General features: G+C 43.6%; 1 protein-coding gene across 22 annotated transcripts in view; it reads right to left on the bottom strand.

The window, feature by feature from the left end:
• The window catches only part of MAGI1 (membrane associated guanylate kinase, WW and PDZ domain containing 1), a 335,697-nt gene that overhangs the window by 20,549 nt on the left and 298,672 nt on the right, over positions 1-16,476 (bottom strand). For 14 of the 22 annotated variants that reach the window (XM_033071820.1, XM_033071823.1, XM_033071825.1 and 11 more), the window contains 4 exons: positions 11,037-11,253; positions 5,354-5,431; positions 2,639-2,730; positions 1,537-1,729 (listed from right to left, as the gene is read on the bottom strand). In XM_033071820.1, coding sequence (XP_032927711.1) covers positions 1,537-1,729; positions 2,639-2,730; positions 5,354-5,431; positions 11,037-11,253 — 580 coding nt within the window. The remainder of the gene's footprint in view (positions 1-1,536; positions 1,730-2,638; positions 2,731-5,353; positions 5,432-11,036; positions 11,254-16,476) is intronic. The other 8 variants (XM_033071841.1, XM_033071831.1, XM_033071832.1 and 5 more) reach the window with 1 other exon arrangement.

The following is a 16,476-nucleotide window of genomic DNA, read 5'->3' as shown; positions in this document are numbered from 1 at the left end:
CAGGAGGAACAAGGGAACAAAATTCAGGAGCAGCCTTCTCTACAAAGTTATGCTGAAATTTAAAAGCCTGCAAATATAAGGTGAAAGAAGGGATTCTGAATAATTTATCCTAGAGTAAGTGTCCACATTTGCAATGATTCAGAAATAGCTCTATCTGCAGTAACATGCCTCTGAATGAAATACCAAGAGAAATCTCATGCATCTAAATCTTTCATGGTAATTTCCAGCCTGGAGGCTGTAAAACTGCATAGAAAATCTACACACAAAAACAATACCAAAATTCTGCTGCCCTTCCCCTTCCTCCCAATGCTCTTCTAAAGCTTCTCCCACACCAGATCTTGGTCAGGAATTAAAGAGAGGCTGTCAGAGGAGAGACATAACCTGACATTTGATCCACATTGGGAAGAAGGAAAGAAATGAGAATTGAACATTTATTTATTATTGTGCAGAAGGAGCTCAGGCCTGGATAAGAACACAGAGATATTTTAGAGGTACTCTTCTAGTCCTAACTTCCACTGAGAACCTAATTTCCAACCTGAATGTTATTTTGATTCTCTCCAAGATCAAAGTACATCACTGCCTATTTATCTGATGATGCCTAAACTTGAAAAGCTACATAATATCCTTTTTTTTGGAGTGAGTTAAAGCAAATCCCACACCTCAGTTCCTAAAGGGACTCAAAGGGACAGGCAGCATTCAAAAGTTCCTCTCCAGTATTAAACATAAGGTCACATGTTATTTAGAAAGCTCATGCTTATGTCTTCATTTTCTTTGCTATCACGACATTTTTCAAGCACTTATCTGGGACCCAAAATGGTACCAGGCAATGTCACTTCTCTTTGCCAGTTACTTTTTTGTTCATTTAGATCCTGCATTTGTGCAGTGTGTGCACAGTGCCCAGCATAACTCAGCATACAGAAAACTCTCTGGACCTGTGCAACCTGATCTAGAGGAGGTGTCTGTGCCCATGGCAGAAGGGTTGGAAATGGATGATCTTTAAGGTCCCTTTCAGCCCAAGTCATTCTGTGATTCTGTGACAACAAACATGCACAGCCTGGCCCACCAGAATCAATAATGTTAATAATTTCCCATCCTAAGATCACTTTCCATGTGCTGAAGCTTCCCCTGAGCCTGGGACAGCAGCCACACACACCAGAGCCCTCACTCCCAGTTTAAGGGTGCACATTTATTTTGGGAAGTATACAGAAAACACAAGCAGTTTGCCACAGTGTCTGTTTGCTGCATAAGTCAAACTAAATATTATATGTTGAAACCGAACAGTTCCCTGTTTTATCAGAAACCTTATGAAGACTGGGAAAGTCAACTGAGAAAGTCTTGACTGGAAAAAAAATATTTGAAACTTATTTGATCAGGAACAAAAAAAAAGACTAAAAGCAGGCAAAAGAGGAAAAATAACTGTACATCCCTAGAGTTTTCCCAGCACTACAAGAAGCTTTTTTCCCCCTTAGACCATTTGCTGAACAGATGAGAACCTGGGAAGAAAATCTACCCCTGCAGGGTGATCCTGCAGCCTACCTGTGTAAACCACTTTGCGCCTGACGGTCAGGTTGACATGACCCTGTTTGGCTGCCTGTTGCATAAGCTGGACCACAAGCTGGTGTGATTTCCCCACCACAGGCGTCCCATCCACGCAGATCAGCTCGTCCCCCGATCGCAGGCGGCCGTCGGCGTCAGCAGCACCCAGCGGTACAATGTGACCGATGTAAATCTGAGCAATTGGCACACAAGCACAGAGAGAAATGAGAACCAGCTCAACAGCCAGCTGGAAGCAAGGGGCACTCGTGGTTGGACCTGATTTAGTAGGGACAAGAAATTGTTGACAAATATCTGCTGGTCAGGACAGTCGCTCCTGTGAAAGCGGCTCTGTGTGAATACAGCACATTGTGAAATTGTAATAAATTGACATCTTGTTTCTTTAGGCAGTCCATTCACTCTAAGGACAGACAGCCTTGGGAAATGTGTTCAACCAGACAGTGACCAGACAGAAGATGGTTAAAAGCACTGAGGGTCCTGTCAGGGAAGCTGAGATTGAGTTACTCTTTCTGTTGCCTACAGGGTTTACGAGCTCTGCACTACATGCTTGTCCACCAACTCAGTCTTGGTTTATGTTCAGTGAGTTCTGTGCAGTTACTCTAACATGAGACAAATTCATGTTCTCTCTTCCCATAAATGAGCAAAATAATTTTGGCAGGGAAAAACATGGAAATTCATGCTTCCACTATCTAGCTGTGACCTGTGCAGCACAGGAAAGGATGACACCTCCCACAGGCACTGGATTTACAGTAAAGAAATCAACTGAATTCAAGGGGAGAACTGAGCATTCTAAGATCTGAGAACCTGGCATTCTAAGATCAAAATACTTGCAAACATGACCAGGGCATCCTGTCCTCACAAGGACCTATGTGTTTTCATTTAGTTTGCCATTAAAGTAGAAGGAGAAGCCAAACTCATTTCAGTTATGGAGTTGTGGGGTTATTTTGGAGGGAGGGTGGGGAGATGCAGGATATGTAGAGTCCACTAACTATTTTAGCAGTGATGATACAGCATAGTTCTGCACATCTGTACATTCTACTGTTGTATTTCTGAAAGATGTCACAAACTAAAACATGATACTCACAGGTTCTCCAGGCTCATTTCCACCTAGAATCCTAAATCCAAACCCGGTTTCCTTTCTCCATAGAAAGATATCCTGCTCTTGATAATCTGGAACTGAAGAGAAAGAAGAAAAACTATAATTTTTAATCAAAATACCATACCTTTTACCCAAATCAGGGCTGCTCAGATGTACATAAAAGGATGCACTATGTAATTTTAACCTTTAAATGAGGTGGACTTGGAGACCTCCTCATTTTTACATAAAATAGAGACATAATTATCAACATTTACAGTTTTAAATACTAAAGGATTATTATTTAAATCACTATTAAAAATTATGCAGTGGTTTCTACTTTCCAAGTATCTAATTGTGACTTGCCCTTTATTTATCCCTGTATTTCCTTCTGTCAATATTAGCATCATTACCCAGTGCAAGAGCCTCTTCCAAGCCATCAATAAATAAATGTGTGCAGCAGAGAATTACTCTGCCAGAAACAATACAGCTGCCTGCTCTTTCACGGGAGACAGAAGTGCCACTTGTTATGACTTCTACTGTTTAATTAACTTTCCCAAACATAGTTTTTTGCTATTGTCTACCAACTCTGCCTTAAATAACTATGGGACAGATCCCCACTTGGTGTAAATCAGAAGGGCTCCACTCAAAGCAGTGCAGCTCTCCTGACTCTCACTTGCTCGTGTGCAGGCTCTGCAAAAGCACTGAAGAGATAAAATAGCTGGGAACATTAAAAAAACCAACCTCACCTACTCATTAGTATGGAACACCAGCAAGGTTTTAACAATGAATATTACATACAGTGAAGTACTAACCTTGAAGCGCTGTTGAACAGTAATGTTTTATATTAACTTACTCATGCTTGCTTTCATCCCTTTTTTAAAAATGCATAACTAATTGCTAACATTATATCATATCAGAAGGCAACTTCAGGTTCATTTAATATTTATTGGATAGTATCTGTAACATTGACTAATTTTGTAATGATTCCCTCCCAAAATTTATAATTAATGATAATAAAAAGCTGTTGCTTTACCAGTCAGCTGCCTATAACTTCAGCCAAGAAACCTAAGTATGTAGTTCAGGAATCCAATTTAAATAAGTCCCTACTCAGACACAGGATGCAGTACATTTACTGAAACATCATCTAGATTTCTGTATCCATGAATAGGTTGTTTTCCATTGGCATCATTGAATGTCAGATTGGGTCCTAATTGGATTTCACACTATCTGTGCTTATTGTGCAAAAATTTGGGTCTGTTCTGGTGCTTGTCAGTTTTAAGACTTTTGGTTACCTCTGAAGGTCTCTCTTCAGTGAGTTAAAACATAACATGAATTGAAGAACTGGGAACATTAAAAATTAAACGAATAGGTGAATGGCAAGGTACAGATGTCTGCCTCGACATTCTCATTTAAGCTGGCTTTACAGATAATATTTTTACATTTTAATTACCTGCAATTATAAGCTAAGCTTAACACCCATGCCCTCACTGAATGAGAGGCTGATTTTTGTCCAGACACAATTACAGAGCGCTGGGGTGATGAACAGGTCGGGTGCCTGTGTGGCTCATCTCCTCCTGCTGAAGGCAGCTGGCCACGCACAGACGTGCAGCACAGCAGAACCCAGACAATGAATTAATTGCTGTTTGTCACTGCCTGCAGCAAGGGGAGTGTGACAAGCAGGCACAGTCAGGAGCGCCTCTCAGCCCTGTGCAGGCTATTTTGGCAAAGGCTGGTCCCCAACAATTAATAGTGTGTGTTGGATCTGTCAGAGGTAAAGTGGCTTCTGCAGAGAGCTCTGGTGTGGCCCCATGTCCTCAGCATCCCTCAACACCTTCCCATTGTCACCTCTCCAGTCCCACTGAACAAAGCCCTATGGCCCTGGTTTGGGTCTCAGTTACACAATTAATGCTGGAGGGAGCAGCAGGCCAGGCTGTGTCAGACCAAAGCAACAAGAAAAGACAAGTCTGCCCCCAAAGAAACCAGCTCTTTCACATGGCGCTCCTCCCAGTGGAAGGATTTCAGCGAGGTGGAACACAGATACAACAGACATACAGACAACACACCTTTACACAGAATGAGCACAAAGCTCCTTTTACCACCTTTTGCAGCAGATCTGCAGGGCAGTGATTCACTGGTACAGCCCAGAACACCCACCCACCCCCGAGCTTCAGAGGTGAGACCCTCTGAGGTTCCACACTGGAGAATTATTTTAGGTTCTCCCATTATTCAGTTGCACTTCAGAGGTGCCACTTTCCTTACTCAAAGGGAGTATGGTCCTGCTGAAACTTGGTTGAAAATGAATGAAAAATTGCCATTCATTGCAACCCTGCACTTTGACTGATCTCACTCATGTCTGACTCTAATAAAACATGTACATAACCCAAATGGGTAAAATTTAACAGCGGTCTGCTTGTCCCAAATTAAACCAGACCATTTGGAGGGCAGTGCAAAAGTGGTAAGAAGAGTTCTGTGGATGACAGGAAAGGTGGGTGATGAAGCCCCATTGATGAGTCACATGGACTAACTCATGAAGGAAACAGGAACACAACAGCCCCTGGCCACCCACACCATCCAGCCAGGTCAGCAAAGCCAAACTTTGCCCCATGGTGGCCAAACCTGGCATGTGGCCCTGCCAGACTCCCTTGGTGATGAAGAGCCCCCCACCACAGACACCAGCACAAGACATCACAAGACACAGATACATTCTCGGCACTGTCTTACATTCTCCAAAACTCGTGGAATTGATTTCTCTCTCTCTCTCACCCTTGCTCAGTCCAGTTGCAGGTGAAGGTGACATAGCTGTAATATTAATTTTACAATTTTGCAAAGCTTAATGTATCTGCTTTCTTGTTAGTTCATTTAATTAATTGTGACTTTATGGGTCATGTTAGGTTTGCATGCACAATTTGTTAAAGGATTATGATATACTAAGTTTCACATCTCTCTGCACATGCCTGTGCACATGTGGATATAAAATACACACACATATGAATTTACACATTTATGCACATGCATGCAGGTATATTTGAAAAACTTTTTTTCTCCTTGGAGGAAAAATTTCTGTGAGAATACCTTAAATATACTTCTCTACAAAAAACCTCTGAACTTCAAGACATGAGCTAGTTTTCCAGATGAAAACACCTTTGCCTAATGTTAAAAGAAATTCTAAATATGTGATGATGAACAGTGAACACACTGTTTAATTACAGATGATTTTAATCAAACTTTGCTATGCAAACTTTAACACGTTATATAAAATAAAACTCTGCCTAGTGTGACATCAGTTTCAACATAAGATGGATTCAAGAATGATCAGTATGAGTTTGCTATAGTCAGTGGCTCATTTGAGGCAGCAGCACTTTCAGTGACTCATAGCCTGGCAAAGCACAAAATCTTTAAGGCCCAGATTCAGAGAAGTACACGAGGACAAGTCTGAAATCAGGAGTGGACAGTCTCACTGAAGTTGATGGAGAGTTTCAGGGTTGAAAAGTCCTGCAATTCAGCCATACATCTCATAAGGTTCCATATTTGCAAGAAATCCATTTTCTAAACTTTCTCACTGCAGGAGAATTTTTTTTTGTGTTTTCCCTTTAACCAACCCTTTGTGGTAGCATGGAAAGCTTTTGAAAGACAGCTTCAGCAGGAGCTCCTGACAAGATGAACAAGCTCACAGGATGTGCTGGGAGTACCATGGTCCCTTTTAGCAACACATTCTGCAAGGACATGAATACATCTGTGTGCCCAAGAGTGCCACTGCAACTGCTTGTCTACTATTAATTCAATAAAAGGACATAACCCTACCAAAGGGCTTTTACTAAATATCCTCTTTCAAATCAGTCTGACCAGAAGGTGGCTGCAAGTTCAGGAGAGTATTCTATTTTAAGGAAAAAATATCTAATGTTTGTGTTATTGTGCAAATATTTTTAGTTCTATGTAACTGCCAATGAGTGAACATGCTAGGGTCAAGACTTGTTTGTATTATTTAATTAGATTTGGGGAGAGAAAAATCCTCACAAACAAATTGTGTGCTGGAAAATAAAATTCAAATATTAATGATAACTTCGAATATTTTAAAAGCTTTAAAAATTCTCTATCTTGTTCTGCTTTACTTTTAATTAAATGCTTAAGCCCTTCAAAGGGATTCATTAACACATCTGCAATTCAGATTAATTCATTTTGTCACTGCTGTTTTGACAGATGGCCATATGTAGGATACGGTATTTTGCAAAGCAATCAGGCCACATGAGAAAAATTTGACAACAGATTGTGTTAATCTTTAAGGAAGTTTAATAATACATTGAAAAGTAAAAAGCATATTATAAAAATACATTTCAATAAAACAGTGTGAGGTTTCTGAATTGTGGTTCTCTGCTAAGCCATTCAATTGTTGTTTCTCTCTCTGAGTGCTCTTCAAGTGTGTCATTCCTGGATCTTGGAACTGCTTCAGCTTTCAAACCTTAAGGGTTTGTCCTTCTCTCTGATTCATGTACACAACTCCCACGAGCAGCAATGAGTTACCCTTAACGAGGAGCTCAGGCAGCTAAAGCTCAGCACCAGCGAAGAGTGCATTTGTTACCACCACCAAATGCTCTGTTTTCACAAAGCCAGCAATTCTCAAATGTCTTAATCCAGCAAAGAGCGGTGACTCGGGGCCAGCCTGCAGCACAGCATCTGAGCTCAGCCTTAGCCTCAAAGCACACCTTTGAGTTTACAGCCTGAAGATAAGCTGCCTTGGACCCGAGCCCAAACGCTCAGCACCTTGCAGGGCTGATCCTCTCACCCCGGGGAGCTCCACGTGGAGGAACTTTAACTCACATTTGTGGAATAAAGTTGCAGTTCTAATCTGCTTCCCCTCAGCCAGAGCCCAGAAACAGTGATGGAGCCTTTGCTCAGCTTTGCATTATTAATTCTAGCTTAATTTTTTTTCTCTTTTTTTCTTCCCCTAAACAAGCAACATCTGTAGCTCTCCCCTACAGAACTGGAGCACTTTCTGATATTAAGATGCAATGGGTAAATCACAAAAACACATGCTTTTACACAATATGGCTTAGCTGGTGCTTTTCAACCTAATTGTGCTCTACCAATGACTTCAGTGAGACAGGTCACACAAGGCAAATACAGTCTTTTTACTGAAATACTGATCCAAAGACAACTCAAGTAGAGGAAGAACAAATTTTATAAATTCTGAAAATTTAAAATGTTGCCTTTGCTTTCTATGTCTACATTCTTATTATTAATGTAAGTAACAGTGGGAAGCATTCCCAGAGAAAAAGGCAGTGGGTATTCATTACAGATTCAGTACTTCTTAGAAATATCTTGGAGAAGAGGAATTCATATATTGAACAAAACCTCTTCACAATATTATTTTTAGATTAAAAAAAAATTCTGTCTGTGCTGGAGCTAATGAATTCATCTTCTTGTGTCAACTGCACTTGAGAAATTGCACTATGCTCTTTTTATGCTCAACAATTTAAAAAATGGGACAAAATAAAACACTTAGGATGATTTAACGCTCTAAAATTCTGTCCTTTTTAAATTTATCATATACTCCAACACAAAGGCTTGTTGCTGTTTTTTAGTCCACTTGTTGAGGATTCAAAACCCTGTCTCTCAAAAGAACCTTTTATAATCCTCTCCAAGCTTTTTAAAATGTAAGGTCAGCAGTTAACAGAGGGCAAGCCCTGGCCTGAGTGGCAGAAGAGCTGTGGTGGAGCCTTCTGGAACCCACCAAATTCCCTGGTTACTGGATGTGTCACCCACCCTCAGCTCTGGCACTAGGTGACATCCTCCTGCTGTGCATAAGATACTCAGTTCTGTTCACACCTCCACCAGGAGGTGGCAGAGAGAGTCACACCCAGCACCCAAAGGTGTGGAATTGGAGATGACAGCCCCAAAGCCCGAGGGAATGGGTGCCCAAGTAAAGGAGAAAGAGAAGATGTGAATGTTTCTCCACCAGCCAAAGGTGGCACTGGAGTTAAACCCAACTGCAGCTGGGTAAGGACATGAAGAACAGCACAGGTGGAGCTGACAGACAGGGAAACTGGAGTCCCCAAGGCATGGTTCCTCCCATCACACACTGCTGCTCAGTGTCAGCACAGCTCCCTACAAATGACCCGAGAGCCACGCTTGGGCAACACTGGGAATGAGTCTGAAAGGGATGATTCAGGTTCATAACAAAGGGAAAGAAACACAGGGCTTCACCCCAAGCCCCCAGGGCAGAGCCAGGTCTCAGCTGTGACCACAGACTTATGAGACTGGTGATAAATAAGGGCTTGGTGAGGGAAGGAGGAGCTGACCACTGATCTTGAAGTAAAACCACCAGCCATTCTTTGGGATCAGACCACAAAAGTAGACAGAGCACATCCAACTCCATTTTTCACTTATGTTTCCTGCTTTTCTTCACATTTCATTACCCACAGCAAAGCCATGTCACTAGCTGAGAGTGCAGGTTAATCCCCAGGGAATGGGTTTTATTCCAGCTTAGAGTTGGAAATCCATAGGCTCTTGGACACTGCTAATGGTTTAAAAGGAGATATGACCATATCACACTTCCACCATTCTCCAAAAAACCCTGTCTATGAAACCAAGAAATCTCAGAAAACTCCTTCCTGGAAGGGAACAGCAGTGGGATGAGAAGGTCATAGAAAAGCACCAATGTTCAAACAGGTCTCATCTGGTAGAGAAGGCAGGAGACAAGGACTGAAGCAGTAGAAGAGGATCAGCCCCACTGCAGAGATGCTGGGCTGTGGAAAGGTGAGACAGGGAAGCTGAAGGGGTGCAGCAGATCACAGCAACAGGCCCAAGCAGTGAGGATTGTGGCACAGGCAGAGATGGGGTGTGGGTAACCAGCAGGTCAAGCGACTGTGGAAAGGCCTCTGGGAGGGCTCTAGTCCCAGCCAAGGACAAAACTCTACAGGATAGCTGCAGCCATTCGGGAAAGAGGGAGGATTTAGCACATGGTGCTGGAGGTGACACAGAAGGGTGACTGCCTGCCTGTGCACTTCAGGGCTTCAGCAGCTCAGTCTTGGGTTTTATCAGGAAAGACAGGCAGGAGTTAAGGCTGCTAAGCTGATAATAATGACTAATTAGTATGAGTTAAACAGTTAATTAGAAATTAGTAAAGCAGCTGCAGGGGGTCAGAGGCAGTGGAAGCACAGTGCCCAGGGGAACCAGTGCCATGGGACACTTGTCCACCCAGGCAGGAGAAGGAGCAGCTCTGCAGGGTTCAGGAGCACCTGCCCCTCAGCTCTCAGCCCTTTTTCCTGTTTCAGTGAGCTGCAGGTACAAGTTCTGTCACTGCACTCTGCTGATCAGCGTGACCTGGCCCAAGAGCCCACAGGGTCAGTACACCTAATCCCTGGGAAAGGATGGGAAGGGAAGCAGTGCACAAAAGCAGAGACACCTACGAACTGCATTGCTGAGACACTCAATCCAAAGAGATGCATCTTCAGCCAAGAAACTGTGACTCATGATTTAATTTTTCCAGGATATAAGACTTCAAAGTGATTCATTTAGTCAGTAAAAAAAATTCCTACCATTTCTCATTCTGAGGTAGAGGTTAATTTCTTACTGGTTTTACCAATTTCCAGTTAGCACAATAAAATCAAACTACAGGTGATACTCTCAGAGCACTAAGACTTTGAAACTCTTTTTTCTGTAACTGAAGTAACTACTGCCTTTCAAAGTGAACCTAATACTCTAACTCTTTAAGAAGCTTTTACAGATTTGATCATCTTCAGCAGTGCAATTAAAGCAAAGCCAATGTGTTTATTTTGTTTCTCGAGAAGAAACTGATTGAAACCACATTTACAGTCTTGGAACAGAGTCAAAAACCTAGTGAATTATTAGCCAAGTGTTCAGATTATTAATTGCCATAAAAGCCACTTACAATATGCATTTAATATCTGTATTGTTAAAGTGTCCACTCTGGTCAAAGTAAAATGGCTCAGCTGGATTTTTTCCTCCCCAGAGTGAGGCTGAAAGCATCTGATATGAATTTCAGCAAACTAAATACTTCTCCTCCTTACTGAAATTCCTATGCATATCACATAATGAGTCTTAACCCCAAAAAAGAGTTTAGGATCTGGATAACAAACTTGAAAATTCTTCTCCAGCCGAATTTAAAAGCACAATAAAAATATAGGGAAAAGACGGTCTTTAATTTTAAAGGGATTTTTCATATTAAGCTTTGGTCTAAGTGCCTTTTCCTAGAGATGCTCTAAATCCAATCCTCATGAGAGAACAAACTGCAGCTCTACCAAGTGGATCTCACTGACAGATACCAAACAAACCAGCAGAAAAATTTCCAGCAGAAACCTGAAAGATTCCTCCTCAAAAGAAAATACACAGGGAGCAGCTGCCGGCGCCGTAGCCTTAGCAACAACTACACCTGCTTCATACTCACGTCGGCTTTCATACATGCTCCTGGACTGGGCCCAGATTTTGAAAGGATCTGGCTTTTTCTGCCCAGAGGTGTCTGGCTGGTCGGGGGCCGGCGCCTCCGGGGCGGTGTAGTCCGGCAGCACCTGGGTGCTGTGCGCGGGGGACGCGGTGTGCCCGCTGCGGTGGCTCGAGACGCTCTGCTGGGAGCTGTTTTGGCTGTCTTTCCTTTCAAGTGGTTGCTGTGAGGAAGGGAGCGAGTGGAAAGGGAGAGAACAGACGGTTATTGGTCGTTGAGTGGGTGTTTTCCATCAATTTTTCTCCCTTCTTTGATCAGGCTTTTCTGCATGCACATAAGTAAATATATAAGTCACAGTTTTGCTGCTTCCCAGCTAATGCTGGGTAGAGTTAAATTCCCTGGTGACAAATCTGATAGGCAGAGTGACAGAAAGAGATATACAAAACAAAGTAATTTATCATTAGAAAAAGAGCAGTTTTCCAGCTCACACATAAGACAGATCTAAATCTCATTATAGGTTACTAGTCTCAGCGCACTTATTTTTTCCTGAATTAAGGCAGAAAATCTCAACAACCTTCTATTCAGATAACATTTGGGTCTAACTTGAGCCTGAAAGAAAATGGAAGAATTACCAGATTTCACTGTGAAAACTCAGACTGTCCCTCTGAAACAGATTCAAGCACATCCCTTGCTATGCAACTTTTCTCTGCAGCTCTTGCAACTCCCCACATTAAAAGTGTGTGGACAACAGAGTACCCCCTTTAATAGTTCTGCTCCCCAGAGCATCCAAGGCACTTCTGCAGACCTTAACAGATGTGAAAATGTCTATATGAAGTTTGATTTTTTAAAATTAAATATATTGAAACAGGTAAAAATGCATCCACCTAAACTCAGGGCTTATTCCAAAGTAGTGTGTCAAGAGTTCTGACTTCTTGCTATTTAGTTAAATAGGGTATATAGTTCTTAACTCAAATTCACAACTGTGTGCTCAAAGGAAGCACAAGTCACATTTACATTGCCAGGGTTTGTGCTACTCAATATGCAGCAAAATCCTCAGCAAGAGCTCGCCACACTGTGCAGCAAATGCTTTTTAATGCTCTTTTGAGATGACCCTTGGATTGACACCAAGGCTCAGGGCAATCTCCCACCTGCTCTGGCACAGGGAACTGTGTTCCCAGGGCTGCTGTGACACAGAGGGTGGCTGGAAAAACAACATCCCACAGGTTGTTTTTCCAACATCCACTATTTCCCAGCTAGAAGTGGTCAGCTACTCACACCAATAAACCTCAGGTGGAAATCGAAGCCTCCTGCTGGCAGAGGGTATCTGAAAACATTGCAACAGAAATCTGTGCTTTCAGAAATCTGTGCTTTTTCCTCTCTCTAGGAACTCAAGTTGGGGTAGGGAGAGGAGCCAGCAGCAGACACAGATGGGTCAGCATGGGGGGCTCACTGGCCACAGGTCTGGGCACCCCTTGGCTCACTCTGAACACGAGACCCCAGGCAGATAATGCTCCATCACAGAACAGCTGAATTAATTACAGAGGAGAAAGTAACCACAAAAAGTTCCCTCTTTTAAAGTCTTAAAAACCCCAAAACCCCAGGTAAAATTATTGTGAGGTTGCACATTCTTCAGGTGCACATTGAGAAAAAAATCCCAGCTTCAACAGCCCAAATAAGGTTGACCTCTCAGCCTTGTATTTGAGTTGTTGATCCACCACCAGCATCTTTTTAAAGGGTATCTCGATTGACTAGAATGTGAAATTGCCTTTGTCCTTTAAAGCAATTTTGAACAAAGCTTACCTGCTGTGATTACTCATCTGCAGACTTTCAAATACAAATATCAAACCCATTTCCAACATTTTTAGCTTTTTAAGTGGTAAATGAAGCTAATTCACATGCAGCCCTTCAATTTTTAATGAAGCCATTTTAAAACAGCTATGCTGGGGATAATCAACTTTAAAAAAAAAAATACATCTCTCAGTTCAGCCATCTGGATTGGTTTGTTTGGCCAAACTACTAAAATAACTACAAGCATCCTGTGAAACTTCAGGCCAATCTCACTGGAAATAGCTGGTTACAGAATGTGGAGGACAGGGACTAACATGAGAAGCTTTATTCAGCCCTTAGGGAAATAACAAGAACTCTCTGAAAGCTTTCTGATTTAAAAAGAAACAAAGTTTGAACTTCGAAAAGTGCTCTCACTTTGTGATAGAAAAGGTTTAAATTTTGAACAAACTGTGAATTCTGTTTTGTATTTGGATTGCAAATGGAAGTGTCAGCATATCTCAAGCAAAACTACCTCTAATTAAACTACATGTGCAAAACCAGGCATTTTTCAAGAAATAAGTGATAACCTCTTTAGTGGGACTGGTGCCTTTCCAAAAAATAACTCCTTCAAAAAGCTTGAAACATCTCTATTTAGGAGGCTGAGAGGGAACCAGAGCAAGGGGAATGTAACCGTAGTAATGAGGAATGTATGCAATTAAATCAATTCAAGACAATATTTATTGATTTATTCATATCACCAAAGGAGGCCAAAAAGGTTTGGGGCCAAACTTCTTCCCACATGTTGCAGCAGCTTCAGTACATCATACCCATGAGGAACTGCAGGGCTCTGCCCATCCTGGTCCCTGCTCAGGTGAAGTTTGTGTTTGTTTTTGTGTCTTGGTACGCGTAGAGCTCTCCCAGGAGGGATGAGCTGACCAAATGCCAACTAAAGGATGGCTCATCCATCTCCTGCCTTGAGCCCAGCTTTAGGGCCAATCCTGGGTCTGAATCTTACTGTCCAGCCTGCTCAGTTCATGGGCAGGAAAGTAGCAGATGAGCACAGGGCCTGGCTGGTGACAGAGCAGGAGGGTCTGACCTCACCCTGAGGTGCTGATCGTGGTTTTCAGTGTCAAGCAAAGCAGGGCAGCTGAACTGTGCTGATTTCTGCCAGGAGCCACCAAGAGCATGGGGCACTGAACTACCCAGGCCAGTAGGAGCACCCCTGATTCTTGAGAGATCTTCTCCAGAGTTGCTGATAAATATCAGAAAAACCTTTACCAAAAGTGGCTAGGAATCAGGTCCATTCAGGCAGACTGCACACTTAAATACAGGTGATGGGATAAAATCATCACCTTGATACTGTTTTACAGCCATGACAAAATAAATACATGAAGAGCTGAAGCTTCTCAAGCCCTACCCAAGCCCCTGGGCTCTGAATGAGGAGCAATGTCTTGTACAGACTTGTTGTGGAAACAATTTCTCTTCCTGACAAAAACAGGACATTGGCAGAACCCCTGGTGCTGCTTATCCACCCAAAAAATGTGGCAAATCTCTTGTCCGGGACTAGCTGTGCATAAGAATTGCATTTTTGGTCACAAGTCAGCTATGCTGACAATGCACTTATTTAAATCCAAAAGAAAAAGAACAGATTTTTGGAAGAGCTTTTATCCCCCCTGCAGTGATTCCATCTTCTGATGATCTAGCTGCAGATTTTGTGCTGTAGAGCTTTTTGGAGAAGCTGGTCCTGGCAGCAACAGCAAAGTGAGCTGGAAGTGGGAACCTTTGCCCTCTTGTGGAGCATTTTGATGCAAGCAACAAGGAAAAATTAAGTTTGTTTTCATCCCTGTTATACCAGGATGATTGCAGGGGGAAATGCTTTAACACCTCACCACAGCCAGGAGGTACCAACAGCTCAAAGTTGGACTTTGGGGAATGCAGGACTGGGGGCTGAAAACAGAAAACAGGACTTGTTTGAGGAAGAGCAGCCACTGGCAGTAAGTGGGGCTTTGGGAAAGGATGTGAGGGAATGAGAGAGGGTTCATGTCCTGAGCAAAGCAGGAGAGGATGGACACCCAAATTGTGACTTCCCTGATGCAGCAGAAGAAGCAAAAACCAAGCACAAACTAACACCAAAGCCAACTGCTCCCAGCCTTGGTGTGTGCTGTCCTCTAACTGCAGCTTTTTATTATACAAGGAGTGCTGGAGAACAGTCCCTGTGTGCTGAGCAAAGGGCAGGGGGGAGATGGGCAGCATATCCCCCAAACCCACAGCTGGGCTGTGCTGGGGACAGCCCTGGCACAGGGCTCTGATGGCAGCTCCCACATTCACCCCATCACTGCCAGCACAGCACCAAAGTGGAGTCCCTGGGATTCAGGGCTCATGGGATTTGGGGCATCCTTGGGATTCAGGGCATTCCTGACATTCAGAGTCTCTGGGATTTGGGGAATTCCCGGGATTTGGAGTCCCTGGGATTTGGGGCATCCCTGGGATTCGGGGACCCTGGGATTTAGGGCATTCCTGAGATTCAGGGTCTCTGGGATTTGGGGCATCCCTGGGATTGGGAGTCCCTGGGATTCAGGGCATCCCCAGGAAATTCAGAATTCAGAGATGGGATCCCAGACAGGACTGTGCCAGCTCTTGCCTGTCATGAGTGGGAATCCTCATGGCCCAGAAGGTCAGGCTGGATTCCCCACACCCTGCAGTGGAGCAGCAGCCCTTCACAAACCAAGGAAGGAGAGTGTTTGACACCACCACATCCCTGCTTCTGACTGTCACCTCGGCCACACGAGTTCTGGGGTTGGTGTAAATCCACCCTGGGGAGCCCGAGGAGGTGCCTCCTCTGCACACAGCTGCCCTGGGGCACTTTGCTCCAGGTTTCCATGCTCAATGCCCACAGGTCAGGGATGCTGGGGAGGAAGGAGCTCATGGCAGCTGCTGCACGATGCTGCAGTGAGCACAGCATCACTGCAAACTGCGCTGCCACCCACCCTGTGTGCAGCCAGGGGAGCAGGAGGCTCTGCTTTTTGGGAATCCTGCACTTCAGAGGCAACAGCACCACCTAGGATCATAGGAAAAATTACTGAAGGAAGCCTGAAACGGCTTGGGAGAGGCACAAGAAGGAATGCCAGCTTTGCCCAAGCTGAGAGGCTCCTTAGAGCAAAGAGTAGAGAGAAATCTGCTGTTGCACAGCTACACCTGCTTGTAAGCAGCCTGTGTTCACCAAGGCTGGATTATCCTGATGTGGATTTACATGCTGCTCAAATTTTCACTGTCAGCCAGAGAGGTGCCTGACAGAGCAGGATCCTGCTTCATCCCGTGTGTGTGGCAAAGTGGGAGCATCCACGCTTTGGAAAGAGCCAGGCTGATGGATTTAGTGACAGAAGTCATGGTCCAGATCGTGTGCAGCCAACCCTGCTCTGACCAGAGAGAAAGTGCAGGCAGAGAGCAGAAATGTGCCAGATACACCAGTGTTTTACACACTCCAGACATTCTTGTATTTTACACACTCTAGACACTCATTATTTTACACACTCCAGACACACCTGTATTTTACACACTCCAGACATTCTTGTATTTTACACACTCCAGCCACACCTGTATTTTTACACACTATAGACACTGATGTGTTTTACACACTCCAGCCACTCCTGTGTTTTACACACTCCAGCCACTCCTGTAT

Source organism: Catharus ustulatus, chromosome 13, assembly GCF_009819885.2.
Source record: "Catharus ustulatus isolate bCatUst1 chromosome 13, bCatUst1.pri.v2, whole genome shotgun sequence".
Taxonomy (NCBI): Eukaryota; Metazoa; Chordata; class Aves; order Passeriformes; family Turdidae; genus Catharus; species Catharus ustulatus.
This window is presented reverse-complemented; position numbering and strand designations above follow the sequence as displayed.